Source organism: Rhincodon typus, chromosome 10 (assembly GCF_021869965.1).
Source record: "Rhincodon typus isolate 14 chromosome 10, sRhiTyp1.1, whole genome shotgun sequence".
NCBI lineage: Eukaryota > Metazoa > Chordata > Chondrichthyes > Orectolobiformes > Rhincodontidae > Rhincodon > Rhincodon typus.
Genome location: NC_063341.1, coordinates 65,414,094 through 65,433,727, shown reverse-complemented (window position 1 = coordinate 65,433,727; position 19,634 = coordinate 65,414,094). Strand labels below are relative to the sequence as shown.

The 19,634-nt window shown below is 40.2% G+C and overlaps 1 protein-coding gene across 13 annotated transcripts in view; it reads right to left on the bottom strand.

The window, feature by feature from the left end:
- LOC109931499 (ecotropic viral integration site 5 protein homolog) overlaps positions 1 to 19,634 on the bottom strand; it is a 219,521-nt gene that overhangs the window by 65,143 nt on the left and 134,744 nt on the right. The window contains exon 16 of one of the 13 annotated variants that reach the window (XM_048601774.1): positions 6,698 to 7,221. The exons of 10 other annotated variants lie outside the window; for them this stretch is intronic. In XM_048601774.1, coding sequence (XP_048457731.1) covers positions 7,093 to 7,221 — 129 coding nt within the window. In that variant the 3' untranslated portion in view covers positions 6,698 to 7,092. Of the gene's footprint in view, positions 1 to 6,697; positions 7,222 to 10,239; positions 10,369 to 19,634 lie in introns of those variants that run through there. 2 more of the 13 variants (XM_048601768.1, XM_048601771.1) reach the window with 2 other exon arrangements.

Genomic DNA, 19,634 nt, shown 5'->3' with positions numbered 1-19,634 from the left:
GGCCCGAAACGTCAGCTTTCCTGCTCCTATGATGCTGCTTGGCCTGCTGTGTTCATCCAGCTCTACACCTTGTTACCTCAGATTCTCCAGCATCTGCAGTTCCTACTATCTCCTCTACCAAATTAGTGCAACAGTTTCTGAAACTTTTTGGTGGGTGAAAATAACACATGTTGCCTTTAGCTTGGGAAACTAAGAAAGTAGAATTATTGAATAGTATTTAGCTATGAAACTATAATAGATATGGATTTATATTTGTCAAAAGTTTTAGGGGAAATTCTTTACAAAGGATACACTGAAAACAGCTTGCTTATTCAAGGTAATGTATATAAGCATTCCTTGTCAGATCTTTAATTTTATTCATTCCTGGGATGTGGACTTTATTGGCTGGGCCAGCATTTATTGGCCATCCCTAGCTGTCTTCGAGGTGGTAGAGGTTATGAACTGTCTTCTTGAGGTAGCCTCTTTAGTGTAGGTGCACTCACAAAGCTGTTAGGAAGGGAGTTTCACGAATTTGACCCAACAACATGGAAATATATCACCATTCCTTCCAAGTCAGGTTGGTACGTGATTCAGAGGGGAACTTTCAGGTGATGCTGTTCCCATGTATCTGTTGCCATTATCCTTCTGGATGGCAGTGTTTGTAGGTTTGGAAACTATCATTTAAGGAGTGTCAGTGAATTCCTACAGTGTATGTTGTGGATGGTACAGACCAGTACCACTGGAGGGAGTGACCGTTTTCCGTGGTATAAAGCAGATGAGTTGCTTTATCCAGGCTGATTTCAAGCTTCTGGAGTTTAGTTGGAGCTGCACACATCCAAGTGAGTAGGGAGTATTGCTTCACATTCCTGACTTGTTTCATGTAGCGGGTGGACAGATTTTGGAGAGTCAGGTGATGAGGTACGAGCTGTAGGATTCTTAGCCTCTGACTTGCTAGTTTGATTTGTATGAGCAGTCCAGTTCAGTTTCTGGGTTATGGTAACCGCAGGATGTTGACAATGGGGAATTTAGTAATGGCAATGTCATTGAACATAAAGGGGAAATGGCCAAATTCTCTCTTGTTGGAGATGGTCATTGCCTGGTGCGGCTTGAACGTTACTTGTCTTTTATTAGTCCAAATGTGGATATTGTCAAGACGTTGCAGCTTTTGAACACAAACTGCTTGAGTATCTAATGCAAATGGCTGCGTATTATACAGTGACTACTCCCACTTCTGACCTTATGCTGAAGGGAAATAACTGATGAAGGGACTCAAGATGATTGGGCCTAGGACACTATCAGGATGAACTTCTGTAGCAACGTCCTGGAACTGAAATGACAGATCTCCAACAACCACAACCATCTTCCTTTGTGTCACATTTAATTCAAACCAGTGGAGAGAAACCCACAAATTTCCATTGTCCAAAGATTTGCACAGACGCTTTGATGTCACACTCACTCAAACGTGGCCTTGATTTCTAAAAGCAATCACTCTCACCTTGCCTCTGAAGTTTAGCAATTTTGCTTATGTTAGAACTAAGGCTGGAATGAGGTTGGGAACTGGTGGAACCCAAACTGAGGTTATTGCTAAACAAGTCCTACTTGGTACCACTGTTGATGACACCTTCCATCACTTTATTGATCAAAAATTCACTGGACAAAAGTTGTAAGTGAGAAATTATGGATTGACCTTGCTTGTGAGAAACAACTGTTAAAAAAAATATAATCTCTAAAATCAAGTAGATTGAAAACTGTGCTTGTAGCCGAAGATTATTTGTGACCCAGAACAGCAACTTGCAATGTACTGCTTTATATAGAAAATGGAAAATATCTATCTTCTATTTGTTTGGAAACATAGTTTTGTTCAAAAAGAAAAGAATAATCTATTAATTTAATATTAAGTGTGTACAGGTGGACAGCACTTATTTATGCACAAGTCATTATCCGAAGAGATATATACGGACACTGGTAAACGTGCAGAGTTAGGAGCTCTACATTTGTAATGGCACACATTGTGAACAAAGCTAAAACTGAGTAAGTTTGTCTTCTGGTCTCTTCTTTCAGCAACTGTTTGTCAGAAATTAACATAAGATTGCCTGACAAAGTTACATATAGCTCCCATGGCATGACGTAGGTGAAGTCTTTACAGGCTATGCCAAAGAACCATGTTTCATGGACATTGAAAATCACAAGGTTCTAGGCAAGAGATCATCTCATCATGTTGGAAACTTCAGATCGCGATTGCAATCTTGTTCATTAAGCTTCTACATCTGTTAACAATCAAGAAAAGCATCACAATATCCTGACAGTTGTGCAGAAGTAAAGGCAATATTCTGATTTAAATACACAGGCAGCTCTCTGGTCTTTGTTATGAAGGCTCTTTACATTCACTATTGCTTGGAGCACTTAAACTTTGAAAGATTGTGGAAAAACAAATTGATTTCAAGTTTTGTGGATATACCTGCCATGTTTTTTTTTAAAAGGGGTCATTTAAGGTTCATTATGGACATTGGAGATTGCTTTCAAACAACTACTAGAAATCACATGACTAGCAATAACTGCTTCCCTTTCTGTAGGCCCTGCTGGGGCTGGTTTTGACAGGTTTTAGAGCGGTTCTTGTTCTATGTTACAAAGTTGGAGAAAAGCATGCTAAGAACCAGCTAAGTTGGAGGAACAAAAACAAAGTTGCTCCGACCCAAAACGTTAACTGTTTTCTCCTTCACAGATGCTGCCAGACCTGCTGAGCTTTTCCAGCAACTTCATTTTTGTTCCTAAGTTGGAGGAATGCTTGCTATAAGCAAGCATCTATCTGATCTTTCTCATTTCTGACAAGGAAGTGTGATTGAAATAATGTCTCAAGCTCCCATTGTCAAAGCAAGCTGAATCTACACAACTTCAGAAATAACCATGCATGGTTAGTGACTTAGCCACATGTGCCAGAACTCCAGAAAGACCTAAACTTTATCCTTTTGTCTTGAAGATTAACACATTGGCCAAGGTGGTTTCTTTTGTTAAAAGCTGATCTCTGCAGAGAAATGCTTTCTTCCTTTAAGAATGAGAAAGAGAGAGCTTGTGAAAGTGCGTGTGTGCATGTGAACATGTGTGTGTCTGCTTGTGTCTTTTGGGGATATTTAAAGGGATAAGAATTTATACCTCTATATTACCTACCTGTTATTCAATAAAGGTGCAATAATTGATTAGGTTTTGTTTTATACAAAATAAATGCAGCAAAGTGTAGCTGCACATTTTCAGGTAATCTTCTATGGTTTTGTTCTTATACGAAAATCGTCAGGAAGAAAAGTTTCTACTTACAGTAAATTTCTGGGACACAAATTATTTTCTACAATTGTGACATGCAGAACTTATGCACTAAACTGCAACAAATAAACACGGCAACTCATCTACTTGGCTCTAAAACATCACAGGGCACAGCAAAATTACATCCCTCACCTCCCAAAGCTGACAGGGTGTTCCAGTTGTACCTGACACTTGACTGGCTGAGTTTAGAGCAGAAACTTCTCCTCTTTCAGTATCTTTTCTAGTGTGGTCCCAGTAAAAGGGAACTGTGAAGTGTGTAAGAAAATCAAAAAACAGACGGAGTCACTCCAACTAGAATGAACAAACCTCACTGAGGCATGCAGACTTTAAAACTGGCAAGAGTCAATTAGAATTATTTGGAATATTTAATTTCTGTTAAACACAGGTACAGACAGTGCTCCTTCACTGTTGCTAGGCCAAAATCCAGAAATTCCATTATTAACACTACCTATGGTGTATCTGCACCTCAAGGACTGCAGTGATCCAAAGCAATGACTTCCCACCACCTTCATGGGGAATAAATGCTACTGTAGACAGTGATTCCCTTAAGTAGTGAAAGAATTAGGAAAAAGCAAATGAAAGACAGGATTAACACCCCCACCAGTTTTTCTTCAATTCACTCACCATCTTGACTTGGAACGATGATTGCCAATCCTTCACAATCACTGGGTCAGAAACCTGCAAATGGCTTTCAAAGCACAGTAGGTATACCCAGACCCATTTGGACTACGACAGGTCAAAAAAGTGGTTCACTACTACCTTATTAAGAGAATTAGCTATGTACAAATGTGACTTAAACATGCATACAATCATACTAGTTAGGAACTGCTCACCATTCGATAGGATGTGTGAAGGTTTGGCAAGAAGAATGAAAGCATGGGCTATTTTCTAAATGGGGAGAAAATACAGAAGTCTGAAGTGCAACGAGATTTGGGAGTTCTAGTAAACTTGCAGGTTGAGTCAGTAGTCAGGAAGGCAAATGCAATGTTCACATTTATTTTGAGAGGACTTGAATATAAAAGCAGGGATGTACTACTGAGGCTTTATAAGGCTCTGGTGAGGCCACATTTGGAGTATTGTGTGCAGTTTTGGACCCCATATCTCAGGAAGGATGTACTGACCGTGGAGCGGGTTCAGAAGAGGTTCACGAGAATGGTCCCGGGAATGGAAAGCTTAACATATGAGGAACGTTTGAGGACTCTGGGACTATACTCATTGGACTTTAGAAGGACGAGGGAGTGTCTAATTGAAACTTTCAGAGTACTGAATGGCATAGACAAAGTGGATGTTGGGAAGATGCTTCCATTAGTAGGAGAGACTAGGACCCGAAGGCACAGCCTTAGAGTAAAGGGAAGACCTTTTAGAAAGAAGATAAGGAGAAACTTCTTCAGCCAGAGAGTGGTGAGTCTATGGAATTCACTGCCACATAAGGCAGTGGAGGCCAGGTCATTGAGTACATTTAAGACTGAGATAGACAGGTTCTTGATTATCAAGGGGATCAAGGGTTACAGGGAGAAAACAGGAGAATGGGGTTGAGGAACTTATCAGCCATGATTGAATGGCGGAGCAGACTCGAGGGGTTGAAAGGCCTAATTTCTGCTCCTATGTCTTATGGTCTTACAGGATCATGGCTGATCAGTCTATATTTTGAATCCCTATACAGCCCCAATGACCTTTAGACTCTCACTAGGCAAGAGAATAATTCACCTCTAACTTAAAAGATACTCAATGACTCTGCCTCTATTGTCTTCAGAAGTAGACGGTTCAAATATGGTACAGCCCTCAAAATAATTTTCATCTGTCCTAAAAGACATCCCAAGAAATATTTTTTTAAAAATTTAAAAAGGTTACTTTCTCTTCCAAGGGAATGAGATGACACACAAAATGAAGTTTCCAGGTTCTTTTTGCAAATCAGCATAACATACTAACAACTTCTTTTAAACTTCAATGCACTATCAACCATATTTTCGGCTGTCTTTACTGAAGAACATGCTGAATTTAAATATATATAGATGAGAGATGTTGTCACTGTCTTTGACAGTGGCAATGTTGTGATTGTTGCTGTTGCTGTTGCTGAATAAGCAACAATGAGGAGTCCTAGTAGCATTGCCAATTATCACTACAGCAAAGATTAGTGAATAGCAAGTTTAGGATAGAAAGAAAACTGTTTGCTTTATCGTGGATGACTGAGTTCTTAGTTATTTTTGCATCAAACAATTTGGGTTCAAATCTGTCTAAACAAAACTTTCAATGAGTTTGACTTTAGCTAAAGGCTACTTCACCGGATGCCATGAAACCACTTTGGCTATATATCACTAAGTGCATCAAATAACAGGATTATTATTAGCTTTAGAAAACTGAGTAACAATTAGAAGCAAACTTGAGGTGCACAGAACTGTCTGATTATCTGAATGCATGGCAGACAATATCTTTTTCATTGCTGATCAAAATTTTAAAATTCTTTTCTAATGTATCTAAAACATAGGATCACGATGGATTAGCATTCTGTGGAATTCTATCCTGAAGGTCAGAAAGGAACCTGGAAGAGCTGTTCTATGGGGTGAGGGGCAGGAAGAGAGGAAGTTGATAGGAAACCTGCTGACCATGGCTTCTACTACTGCTTGTATCAAGAGGTTGCTCTAAAAAGTTCCTTAACTTTGGTGGCCCAGGCCCAGGCCCAGGACTAATGAGTGTTTCACATGGACCCCATTTACCTAGGTTTTAGTTAGGTGCATCCAGTGAGATCCGAGATGTCTGTGGCAATGCTGAACTGGTCCTGACAGACACTTAATAAATTGAAATCTCTATCCTATATCAATGGCTTTGTGGCATGGGTGGAAGCTCCATTTCCACAAAAGAACTCTGTTCCTGCATTTGTGTGAAAAAGGAATGAAGGGAACATTGGTACTTGGAGTGTCTAGAATCTTGCCAAGTTTATGACCTTTTCAGTGGACTTGCAACAAAAAGATTATAGATTTCTGGGGCCTCTGTACTTTTCCGTTGCTTATTCTTGTTCATCTTGACAGTGGTAAGCTTGCTGAATTCAGTGCCACAGAAAGCAGATGAGGCCAAAACAGTGAATGTTTTCAGGGAGTTAGATATGAAGGGATCAAACAGTGGGAAGAAAGCAGGAATGAGTTGGATCATACTCAATAGCTGGTCAGCCTCCAAGGGCCAAATGGTCTACTCCTGCTCCTATTTTCTATGTTTTATTTTAAAGTTTAAACCAGGACAATCACATGCTCATTTGACCACCATAATCACTGCATAATTGGAAAGAGTGTTGTGCCTGACAACCCTGATATATCCTATATTCATGTGCTACAAAGATTCCCACAAACAATTAAAAAATTGTTTCATGGCTGCTTGTAAATAAGTAGGATTAAAGAGCACAAGTGCATGGAGTGGTCTAAGCAATGTTTACTAGAAAGTCAAACTTATCATATAGTATAGCTTCATGTACATAAAATTGATTTTTCACTCGACTGATGAAGCATTTTAACAAAGTATGTAGATGCTGCTTGGCCTGCTGTGTTCATCCAGCTCTACACTTTGTTATCTCTCTTGTAATCTAGATTACTCTCAGCTTCAGGCATAACGAGTGACTCACTGTAATTATTGTAATAAAACAGCCAAAACTAATACAATTGCCTAAATATTTGATTTCTGACATTAGAATAATTAAATACTTGACAAATAGGTTGGATATAGCATCAAATTGAAAAATGACAACTCTAGACTTCTTGGCTGCACAATTTATTTAGACACATCCTGTAGCTGAGAAGTCAGGGTTCAGATTTAGTTTTTCACAATGACTGATGAGGAGCAGTGTGTGAAAACGTGGCTTTGGTTGCCCTCTGTATGAACTTTTTCTTCCTTGAAGATGATTATCACTAGTCTCACACATCTGTCGCATCTTTTGTTCTTCTGTTAATGACAATAAAATGAAACCTGTATAAGATCATCTAAACTACTAAGACAGAAGTCTTCAACAGGCACTTCTCTGGACTTAACATTACATTGTCCTTAAACTAAAGGCTCCAATAAATTACTCACTTACACATATCAGAATTAAATTTCTCATCATATTTCTAAAATAGGTCAGGTCAATTAGTAATCTGCTGTTTCAGGGTGAAGATTAAAAATAGGCACAGACTTAGTGCAATAAGGCTCACTGGGAATCAATGAATGTACTAAGGGTTTAATGCTGTTCGAAAGACACTCCTACGAATAAACGATTCTTTTACCAAGCATTTTTGCTGCTTGTTAACTTGATGTTAAAATTAAGTGTGACTTCTCCATATATTACACATTGAGAATAGTTGACTAATCGGGGGAAAAAACTACTTTTAATCTGAGTTTCTCTTCTCTGGTTTTCTGCATGATCTACCTCTGAATGCCCACCCTCATGAAGAGTGCACGCAACATAATGCTTTAAAAAAAATTCCAATCAACCCATTTAGAGATGCTATGCACACCTCTAGATCAGTGAGGCTCGAACCTGGGTCTTCTGGCTCAGAGGTAGGGACACTACTAGTGAACCAGAAGAGCCCTTTCTAACATGCCCACAGTGAAGCTCCTTAACTAGGGATAACCTACAGTGACTGACGGTTGAATCAGGAATATATAAATACCAATATGTTGCTGGTGCAATTACTCTCAGTAAGTCAAAGGTTAAGCAGTGTAGGAGTATGATGCCGAAATGGTAGAACTGCAGGAGTGATGCACTTCTGCAATGAGAGGATTTGCGAAGAAAGACATTACGTGTTTTTTCTTTGCCAGAGACAGTGGAATTAACTTTTTTAAAATTGTACCCTGCATAATTAGTGTCATGTTTAAATGTAAATAATAAATCTGCTCATGACATCCAACGTGTGGATATATAGATTATATATAGTAAATCTTTGTAACTCAGGGTTAGCTTTCACTTTTAGTCAACGTCTGTGAGAAGCACCTTTTTGGATGGCAAAGAAAATAGTAAACTAGTTACGATTTCCTGACGAACCATACCAGTACAACAGAACTTTACCTTACCAAAAAGTTCTTCTAAAGTAGTATGATTACATTCCTTGAGTATTATGGAAAAGATGACAGTTGTCAAAGATTTTTGTCTTGCACGCATCAGGGCAATCCGGGAAATCCCAAAGTAAAGGGGAAACAACATTTATACTCTATGATGGAGGAGTACTGACTGGCTGGCAAGTGGACTCTGGCTAGTAGAGGTATTGCCATGGAATATGCAATCAATAATGATTAATAGTCAGTAAACTGCCAAATTTTGTTTAAATTTGAAACAAGGGAGGTCGACTCTTAGTAGTAAAGTCATTGCTGAGAAATGGATCAGCAAATGGTTGCCACGCATTTTATTGTGTTAAAACAAAGTGCAATGCACGTACATATTCTTTATGTCTACAAAGACCAAGGCCTTGTGTATCAGTAGAAGTAAAAGACTGTTGGTGATCTTAACCTGAGGGCTACCCCACCTCAGATGAGGGTTTAGGTTGAGAAGGAAAGACCATCATGGTAACCTCAGCTAGGAATTAAACCCTTGGCATCACACTGCGTCAGCAACCAGCCGTTCAGCCAACTGAGCTAACTGAATAAATTGATTGTCAGCATAATTCCTTTGCTCATTTGGGATCTTGTAGCGAATGCTGTACAACTGTGGAATCACAGCTCATGTTTTTATTCATTTTTTAAAATTCATTCACGGGACGAGTGTCGTCAGCCAAGCAGCATTTATTGCCCATTCCTAATTGTCCAGAGGGCTGTTTAGAATCAACCACATTGCTGTGGATCTGGAGTCACATGTAGGCTAGACCAAGTAAGAATGGCAGATTTCCTTCCCTAAAGGACATCGGTGAGTGAATCAGATGGGTTTTTCCCTCAATCAACAATAGATTCATGATCATCCTTAGATTGTTAATTGCAGATATTTTACTGAATTCAAATTCCAATCTGCCGTGGTGGGATTCGAACCTGGGTCCGCAGAACATTATCTGGGTCTCTGGATTAACAGTCCAGTGATAATACCACTAGGCCACTGCCTTCCCTTTAATGTAAGAATTGACCAAGTCACTTGGAAATCACCACAATACGCATGTGCTAGGCACACTTTCAAGGATTCATGGTCTTCAGTGGACCCTGGTTTGTGGCTAGCTGGGAGTCCAGGAGTTCAAATTTAGTATTACCTCTTCCTGTTTGACGTGGCCCAGAGACACATCAAAACTGAAACCATGTGCAAGGACAAATTTGTTTTCAGAGAATATGCATATCAGAGAGATGTATTGCGCGCTTACTGGCAAACTTCATCTGTTTCAGTGAAGTTATAGTGAGACATTTAAAATGGGTACTGTTTAAGGTGTGATCATCTATTGAAACAAGACAGAGGCAAAAATGGATCATTCAAATCAAACAAATGAAAGCCATTTGCACATTTCAAACAAAGCACTTTGTAGGACAAGATGTAAATTACTGATCTTATTTCCAAGCTGTTCAACCTCATCTCACAGAAATGCCCATTCCATCATGGAATTGTTTAAAGCATATAATAGAAATGTTGTTTTCCCCTTCCTTTGGCATTTTTGTGAATTGTCCTGATTTGTGCAAGATAAAAAGCTTTGACAAAACGTGTTTTTTCACAAATACTCAAGGTTTCTACTATCAAACAATTCAATAATTGCATTCAGGCTTTCATTCAGAATCTCCTTCCAAAATTTAAATAGTCATTTTCAGACTTTCCATTTATATAAATATTTTTCAAGCAGTTCACATTCTGTCTAAAATGAGCTCCAAAAATGCATCTGATGAAACCAAGATAAATTACAAAAAAAAGTCCTCTCCAAGTTTTTACCAAGTTCTTCTCTATATGCTGCTTCAGCTTTCAGCTGAGCTGTTACACTATTTGCTCACCATGGTTGGGGACTCAGTTATGTTGCATCATGGCTCAGTATGACTATCAAAAGTCACATTAAGAAAGTTGAAAAGATAGCGTTATTTTGTACTTCATGTCTTCAGTCAAAAAGTCACAAGTTACTGTTGCTGTTCCTCAAACATTTTGCCAGCAGTTTTCACCTTCAGTAATTAAATACAAAGAAGTCGTAAGTGGATAACAGTAAGTACTGGCAAATTCTGAGAATGGTCAGTCTTGGTGTCAACCATAAAAAATTTGCATGATCAGAGTAATAGCCTGCTGTGTGACAAATGAACACCTTTGTTGTATTAAAAAAATAAAATGTGACAGAGGTGAATGCAATGGGCAGGAAATGTGCATTAATTATATTTTTACGTTATATTTGCGGATTGCCCATCGGTTTACAATTTGAGCTGACACTTCAATCATCAGCAGGATATAACCAAACACTTAACTAGATCTATGCTGATGACACTAAGAAATGTGTGAAGCCAAAAGTACTTTTTATTTTTTTTTTTAGAAGTTACTAAGGTTTTCTAATGTTTGGCATCCTAATGGCTGCTGGGTTGAGACCTATATCTAGTTTTCCTCAGTGTTTGAGGATGTGTTTCAATACCGCAGCAATTTTAAATGTAGTTATTTGTGCTCTGGTCCTAAATGCCACTGTTGTTATTCCAATAATCTTGACAGTTGTAAAGCAACATTATCATAGAATTTCCAAAAAGCTTTTTTCACTTTTCTATTGGCATATTTTCTGATAACAGATTCTCTCTGATGTGAATACATGTCAGATGATCTACAGTTCTTGAACTTAAAGATCGAGACATAAATTGAGATATTTTTAAAAAGACTTGAATAATTCCCAAGCTTGATTAAAAAGTCGAGATTTGCAATACACATCTGTTTTAACAGTTTTAAATCGACAACATCTGGGTCTCCTCACCCACAATTCTCCAGGGGCGGAAACGTGGTGCAAATACATATCGGAAGACAGAAGCTATGGTCTTCAGTACCTAACACAAACTCCGTTCCCTAACTACTGACTATATCTCTCTCTTTCTGGCAGCTGACCGTAGTTGAACTAGATGGTACATGACATGGCATCGCAATTGCCCTGGATCACGTATGTGCCATCTTTGTACTTTTAAACCCAACTGTCTCAATGTATCGGCTGTTGAAAGAGCACTGTGTTTTTGTTACCTCGAAACTTGACTATTTTAAAAGTCCTGGTAGCCTTTCACATTCTACCCACCATAAACTTAACAACTTCCACAACTCTAATGCACATGTTTTAACTTACACTTGGTTGGATTTAAACATCACTCCTGTGCACAATGACCAACAAAATGACTCCTGGTCAAGCAATACCTCGATTTTAAAATCATTGTCCCCTCTTTTGAAATCTTCCAAAGTCTCACCCCTCCCTTGTTTCTAATCTCTAGCCCTGTAATTGAGATATTTATACTCTTCACATTTTGGCCTTGTGTGGCAAGATTAATATTGGGACAAGTGGCATTTAGCAGCCAAAAACATAAGCTCTGTAATTCTCTTCTCTAAACCCCTCTTCCTTTCTGTTCCTCTTTGCTCCTTTAAGACACTTCCTAAACCTACCTTCATGATCAAGCTTTTGGTCATTGGTATTGATCTCTCCTAAAGAGGCTCACTATCAAACTTTGCCTGATAATTAACTGCTTTGAAATATTTCACTAAATTATAGTAACATTAGAAGAATTATTGTTAATGCTTAGAAAATTGTGCAAGATTTTGAGATAAAATGATTTCACATGGATATGGGACATGCCTCACAGTGCCAGGGATGTGGGTTCAATTCAAGCCTTGGTCGACTGTGTGTGGAGTTTGCACATTTCCCCCTTATCTACGTGGAGTTTGCATGCTCCTCCGTGTCTGCTCTGGTTTCCTCCCACAGTCCACAGACGTGCAGATCAGGTGGATTGACCATACTAAAGTGTGCCGCAGTGTCCAGGGATGTGTAAGCTAGGTGGATTAGCCATGGGAAATGCAGGATGGCAGGGATACAGTGGGGTTGGAGGGGAATGCTGAGTTTGGGTGAGATGCTCGTTGCAGGGCCGGTGTAGACTCCATGGGCTGAATGGCCTCTTTCCACATTATAGGGATTCTATGATTCTATGAAAAGGAAATGAATCAAAGGAGTTTCAGTGTAGTGACACTGATCAAATGATTTCATTTTTAGAAATTCAGGCTAATGTGGAAATGCAAACCCATGCCTTTTTAGTTTAATGTGTAAAAAAATTATTTCTTTTTTATAAAATAATCCAGTTACCTCTCATATATTGCAATTTGCATAGTAGTTAGTGGGTCATCCTATGACACTTTTTTTCACCTGCTTAGGGAGTTCCCCAATGCTATTTTCTTCACTTCCTTCACATCATCTTATCTACACCTTCTTCATAATTCCATTTAATAATTCCCTTCTGGTTTCATACCCTCTATCACAGTTTGATTCACAAAAGTATTGACCATTTCTTCCATGAGTCAAAGAAAAATCTTATTCTCTATTCACCTCTCAAATACAACCAACAAATATAACTAATTTGGTGGCTCCTCATCTGTTGAGGTTCTTGGTTTCATGGTCACCCCTGACCTCAGTAAGAGTTTCTGCACATCACAAACTGGCAAAGGTTAAGCTTCAAGAAATGTCCTTTCTGTCAGGGCACTGCTGGCTAATCCAGCATTTATCACCCATCATTAAGTGTCCTCTCGAAGGTGGCAGTGGGCTACTTTCGAAAACACTGCAGTCCATGTTGTATAGGGAGACCCACAGTGCTGTTAGGAAGGGTGTTCAAGAATTTTGACAGGTGAGAGTGAAGGGACAGCTTTATAGTTCCAAGCAGGACGACATTTGGTTTTAAGTAGCACTTGCAGGTGGTGGTATTCCCATGCTTCTGCAGCCCTGCCTTCCAGGTGTGTGGAGGGCAGAGACTTGGAAACTGTTGTCAAAGGGGTCTTGGTGAGTTGCTGCAATACATTTTGTAGACAGTACACAATGCTGTCACTGTGTAGCAGAGTGTGGTAAGAGAGAGAGAGACACTGATTAAAATGGTGGATAGGGTGACAATCAATAGGCTGTTTTGTCTCAGATAACATCAAGCTTCTGGAAAATTTTCTCATTCATTCATAAAATGTGGGCGCCGCTGGCTGGCCAGCATTTATTATACGTCCCTAGTTGCTCTTGAGGTGGTGGTGAGCTGCCCGCTTGAACCACTGCAGTCCACCTGTTGAGGGTTGACTCACATCATTTGGGAGGGAATTCTAGGATTTTGACACAGTGACAGCGAAGGAACGGCAATCTATCCCTAAGTCAGAATGATGAGTGGCTTGTAGGGGAACTTGCAGGTGGTGCAGGTGTTCCCATGTATCGGCCTCTGTCATCTTCCTAGATGGAAGTGGCCACGTGTTTGGAGGGTGCTGTCTGAGAATCTTTGAATTTCTGCAGTGCATCTTGTAGTTAGTACATATGACTGCTACTGAGCATCGGGGATGGAAGAAGTGGATGCTTGCGGATATGGTGCCAATCAAGTGGGCTGCTTTCTACTGGATGGTGTCAAGCTTCTTGAGTGTTGTTGGGGCTGCACTCATCCAGGCAAGTAGGGAGTTTTCCATCACACAGCAGACAAACAAGAAGCTGGAAGAACACAGCAAGCTAGGCAACATCTGGAGGAGAGCAGCAGTCAACATTTCTGTATTACCCTTCTTCAGGGCTGGATGTAGGGGTAGCAGGGAGCTGCAGGTAAACAGAGCAGGGAGTGGAAGCAGCATGGTGGTGAGAGGTGGACACTGGTAGTAGGTACAACCTGGTTGGTTGATGGGAGGGAGGAGTCCGCTTAGTGGCTGGAAAGGAGGATTAGAAGGCGGAATGGAAGGGTGGAGGTGGGGCTGGAAAGGGAGCTGGGGAATTTGGGAAGCTTATTTGAAATTGGAGAACTCAGTGTTGAGTCCTCTGGGCTGTAGGATACCCAGGCGGAAGATAAGGTGTTGTTCTTCAAATTTGCATTCCGAGTCGCGGCGACACTGGAGGAGGTCAAGGATGGACATGTTGAAGGGGAAGTGGAGTGAGGAGTTGAAATGGGCAGTGACTGGGATGTTAGGTTGACCGTTATGGGCCAGGTGAAGCTGCTTGGCAAAATGGTCACCTAGTCTAATTTGATCTCACTGACAGAAGACCACATCGGGAGCACCGGATGCAATAGACTAGGATGGAGGAGATACAGGTGAAGCTTGGTCTCACTTGGAAAGCCTGATCGGGATCTTGAATGGAGGTGAGGGAGGTGGTGTATGGGCAGATTTGCATCTTTTATGGTTAAGGGGAAGGTGCTTGGCGGGTTGGAGTGTTTGGTGGAGAGTGTGGTGAAGGGAATGCTCCTTGTGGAAGGCAGAGAGGGGTTGGAAGTGGAAAATGTTCCGGGTGGTGGGGTCTAATTGGAGTTGGTGGAAATATTTGAGGATGATACATTGGATGCGGAGGCTGGTAGGTTGGAAAGGGCGAGACTAGGTGACCATTTCACTACCTTTCACCACCATCCTGCTTCCACCCCTCCCCCACATCTAGTCCTGAGGAAGGGTTATACCCGAAATGTTGACTGCTCCTTTCCTCCAGATGCTGTCTGGCTTGCTGTGTTCTTCCAGCCTCCTGGTTGTCTACCTTGGATTCCAGCATCTGCAGTTTCCTTGTCTCTAACCAAGTATTCCATCAAATGCCTGACTTGTGCTTTGTAGACGACAAATAGGCTTTGGGAGTCAGAAGGTGAATTACTCACCACAGCATTCCTAGCCTCTGACCTTCTCTTGGAGCCAGTGTGTTTATGTGGTGGGTCCAGTTGGATTTCTGATCAATGGCAACTCAAAAGATGTTGATAGTGAGGAATTCAGTCAAGGTAACACCATTAAATACTTTTGAAGCTGTATTCATTAGGCAAGTGGAGCATTTGCCATTACATTCCCGACTTATGACTTGTACGTGGTGTACGGGGAGTCAGGAGGTAGATTACTCACCTCAGAATTCCCAGTCTTTGACTTATTCCTATAGATAGAATATATGGCTGCTCCAGTTCAGTTTCTCAAGAATTATAACTCATTGATTGTGAGAAATTCAGTGACAATAATGCCATTAAATGTCAATTGGAGATAGTCAGATTGTCTCTTGTTGGAAATTAGTAATTGCCTGGCATTTTTGTCACACAAATATTACCCATTTTGACCTTTATTCGTAAAAGCACAAAAACATAGAGAATAGGAGGTGTAGGTTATTTAGACAATTCTGTGCCCTGTTTCTGCTTTCTCCTCAACCTTTGATCTCTTTAGCTCCAAGACTAATTAACTCCTTCTTGAAAACATTCAATGTTTTGGCCTCAACTGCTTTCTGCGCAAAGAATTCTACAAACTCACTACAATCTGGCTGAAGAAATTTCTCATTTCCATCTTAAATGGCATACCCTATAGCCTTACATTGTGACCTCCAGTCATCAGGAACATCCTTCCTGTATTTACCCTATCTAGACCTGTTAGAATTTTACAGGTTTGTATGAGATCCACCTCATTCTTCTAAACTCCAGTGAATGTAGTCCTAATCAATCCAGTCTCACTTCATTGCTAAGGAACCATCCTAGAAACCAGTCCGGTAAATATTCATTGCATTCCCTTCATAACCACGATATTCTTCCTCAGAAGACTAAAATGACACACAATATTCCAGGCGTGGTCTCACCAAGGACCTATACAATTGCAGCAAGATATCCCTGCTCCAGTACTCGAATCCTCTTGCTATGAAGGCCAACGCACCATTTGCTTTCTTTCAACAACTGGTCTACAAGCACACCCAGGTTTCATTGCATCTCCCCCTTTCCAATCTATCGTTATTTGGACAAGAATCCGCCCTCCCATTTTGGCTACCAAAGTGGGTTACCTCACATATATTCTCATTATACTTAATCTGCCGTGCATTTGCCTACTCACTCAACTTGTCCAAATCACAACGAAGCACAAATCACACCTCTGCATCCTCCTCACAGTTCATTCTCCCATCCAGCTTCATGTCATTGGCAAACGTGAAGATATTACATTTAGTTTCGTCAACTAAATTATGGAGGTCCAATCACTGATCACTGTGATACTGCACTTGTCACTGGCTGCCACTCTAAAAAAAGACTGATTATTCCTACTGTTTTGGAATCAAACAATTACTACAGTACAAAACGAGATCATATGGCTCATTGTGCCTTCACTGGCTTTATTATCTTGTGCCATTCTTCTACCTTTTTCCCCACACACCGTTATGATCAAAAAACATCCAATGCCTTCTTGAATATTCTAATTGAATCTGCCTCCAACACATTTCTAGGCATTACATACACTACACTAACAACTTGCTGGGTGGAAAAAAAGATTCTATCATATTGTCCTTGCTTTGTTGGCATGTCACTAAGTCTAAGCCCTCTCATTCTTGCTTTGTTTCCAAGCAAAACAGTTTCACCCTATCTACTCTGTTTAACTGCTGTTTGTTCCCTGCCAGTTCTCTATCCACGACAGTAATGCTGCCCTGTTCAGATTATGCTGCACATGGACATGGACTTCTTCAGCATGAGAGCTTGTAAATAGTGCTGAATACTGTATAGTTAGTGAACATCCCTACTTCTGGTCTTAAGGCGAAAGGATAGTCATTAATGGAGCAGTTGAAGGTAGTCAGGCTTAGGACATTACCCTGACGAACCCCTCCAGAGATGAATTTGGACTGGGATGATTGATTGCTACAAGAACCACAAACATCTTCCAATTAAAGGATATGGGCCAAAGACAAGTATATGGTGTCAGGTCACACATTAGTCATGAATTCACTGAAAGGCAGAACAGGCTCAAAAAGGCTGATTGGCCTACTCACATTCTCAGGCTGCGCTAGCATAATTTGAATAAGAGATCTTTCCCAATTCTCACTGACTTCAGTTTTGCTAGGGTTCCTTGATGCCATTATTGAATGCTGTGTTGATGTCAAGCAGTCATTCTGACCTCACCTTTAGAATTTTTTTTACCCATGTTTGGACCAAAGCTGTAATGTGCCCAGTAGTTGAGAGGTGTGACAAAAACAAAACTGAGCATCAGCCAACTGGTTATTGTCGAGTTAAGTGCCACACAATAGCAGTCAACAATAGCTTCCACAACTTTGCTGATGATCAAGAGTAGATACAAGCAGCAGTAATTAATCAGGTTGCATTTATCTTGTTTTTTGTGAATATGATACAAAATTAGGAGGTACTGTTGATAGTGAAGAAGGTTATCAAAAAGTACAGAGGGATCTTGACCACATGGGGAAGTGGGCAGAGGATTGGCAAATGCAATTCAATACAGATAAGTGTGAAGTGTTGCATTTTGGAAAGTCAAACCAAGGTAGGACTTGTATAGTAAATGATAAGGTCCTAAGGAGTGTCGCGGAACAGAGGGACCTAAGAGTACAAGTACACAGCTCATCGAAAGCGACGTCACAGGTGGATAGGGTGGCGAAGTAGGCATTTAGCATGCTGGCCTTCATCGGTCGAGGCATTGAGTATCGGAGGGTTATGGGGAGCAGGCAGGAAAGTGCTGTTGAGGCCGAGACGAGATCAGCCATGATCATAATAAATGGCAGAGCAGGCTCAAGGGACTGAATTGCCTACTCCTAGTTCTTAAGTATCAACGATCTTTGTGGCTATCTTTTTAATCCAAGTTATAAGCCATTAGTTCATGGTATTTGCTGGCTTTGATCTCACTAATTCCTTCAGTACTATTTTGTTGCTCATACTATTTTCTTTAAGTTCCTCATATTCTCGAGGTTTTTGGTTCCCTTTATCCAGAACATTTTTAGTGTCTTCTACCAAGAAATAAAAACAAAGTATATCAAGTCTTTGTCATTTCCTTTTTTGTCATTTTTTTCTTGCCGTCTCTATGGTTCTTGAATTTATTTTGGCTAATTTCCTCCTATTAACAATGTTAAAGCTGTTATTACAATTTGATTTTACGCCTTTTGCTAGTTTATTCCCACTCTATTTTCTCAATTAATTTCTTAGGGGCAGCATGGTGGCTCAGTGGTTAGCACTGCTGCCACACAGCACCAGGGACCTGGGTTCGATTCCACCCTCTGGCAGCTGCCTGTGTGGAGTTTTCACATTTTCCCTGTGTCTGCGTGGGTTTCTTCCAGATGCTCTGGTTTCCTCCCACAGTCCAATGATGTGCAAGCTAGGCGAATTGGCCATGCTAAATTGCCCGTAGTGTTCAGGGGTTTGTAGATTAGCAGGATGGGTCTGGGCGGGATGCTCTGAGGTTCAGTATGGACTTGTTGGGCCGAAGGGCCTGTTTCCACACTTCTTCTTCTTGCAGCCACCACAGCCCCCCATTCTTGCAGAAGTCTGTAATCTTAATTTACAGATTTCCCACTTTATTAGTAACATTTTAACTCCCTTTCTTGAATGTCATCTTTTAACTCTCATGTTAGCAATGGATGATTACTTTTCACATGTGGTTTTTACTCTTTAAAAGGATATTTATTTGTTGAAAATTATGAATTAATTAAGTGCTTGCCATTGCTTATCTACTACTGTATCTTTACATCTAGGGATCAGAATATAATACTTACCTCTATTTAAAAAAGGTTAATAGATTGAATAAAAATTCATTTTAAAGGAGCTGGGAATAGAACTTGGGAAAATAAACATTAGTAAATAAATATTATAAATAAATAAAAAAATAAATATTAGTAAATGATGCAGAAGTGATGTTTAACACAGTGCATGAATATATTCAGCTTAAAAGGAAGAAAACACTAATAGGACTCCATTGACAAAGAAGCAAATAAGAGAAAAACTGAGGGTTAAGATACATTTAATATACATATAGTTGTTAGGAGCCTCACTGATCTTTCATTGTGTTATTCTTTTCATCATTTTTGATTTGGAGCTGTGAGCTGTGAACAGGGAGTTTGTGGTGACTGTTGGAAAGTGAACAGCAGCTTGATTTGAAAAAGAGAACAAGCAAACTGGTATTTGTTCATCAGGCCAGGCTTGAAAGTCAACTGAAAATTGTTTCATGTTAAAAAAGTACTCTAAAGACCCTTTGACTCCATAGAGTTTGAATGCTCAAGCAGATGGCGGATATTGAATGTTAACTGGGACCTCGTGGGAGATGGCCAGTTTATCAGGGAGAAACCAGACTTTGCAATGGCTTTTGAACTGTGCTTAAAACAGAGGGATTGTGCCCACAAAGGCCACAAGACAGAGGTCGGAGGATTGATTGCTCCCTTTTGTCATCTCATTAACTTATTCAAAGTTCAGAGAATATAATCACTGTTACAGAATTAAATGAATCTTCCTTGGAGCCTTCAGGAAGCTAACTGCATGTATTCATTTCATCAAAAGCCAAGCAAGAT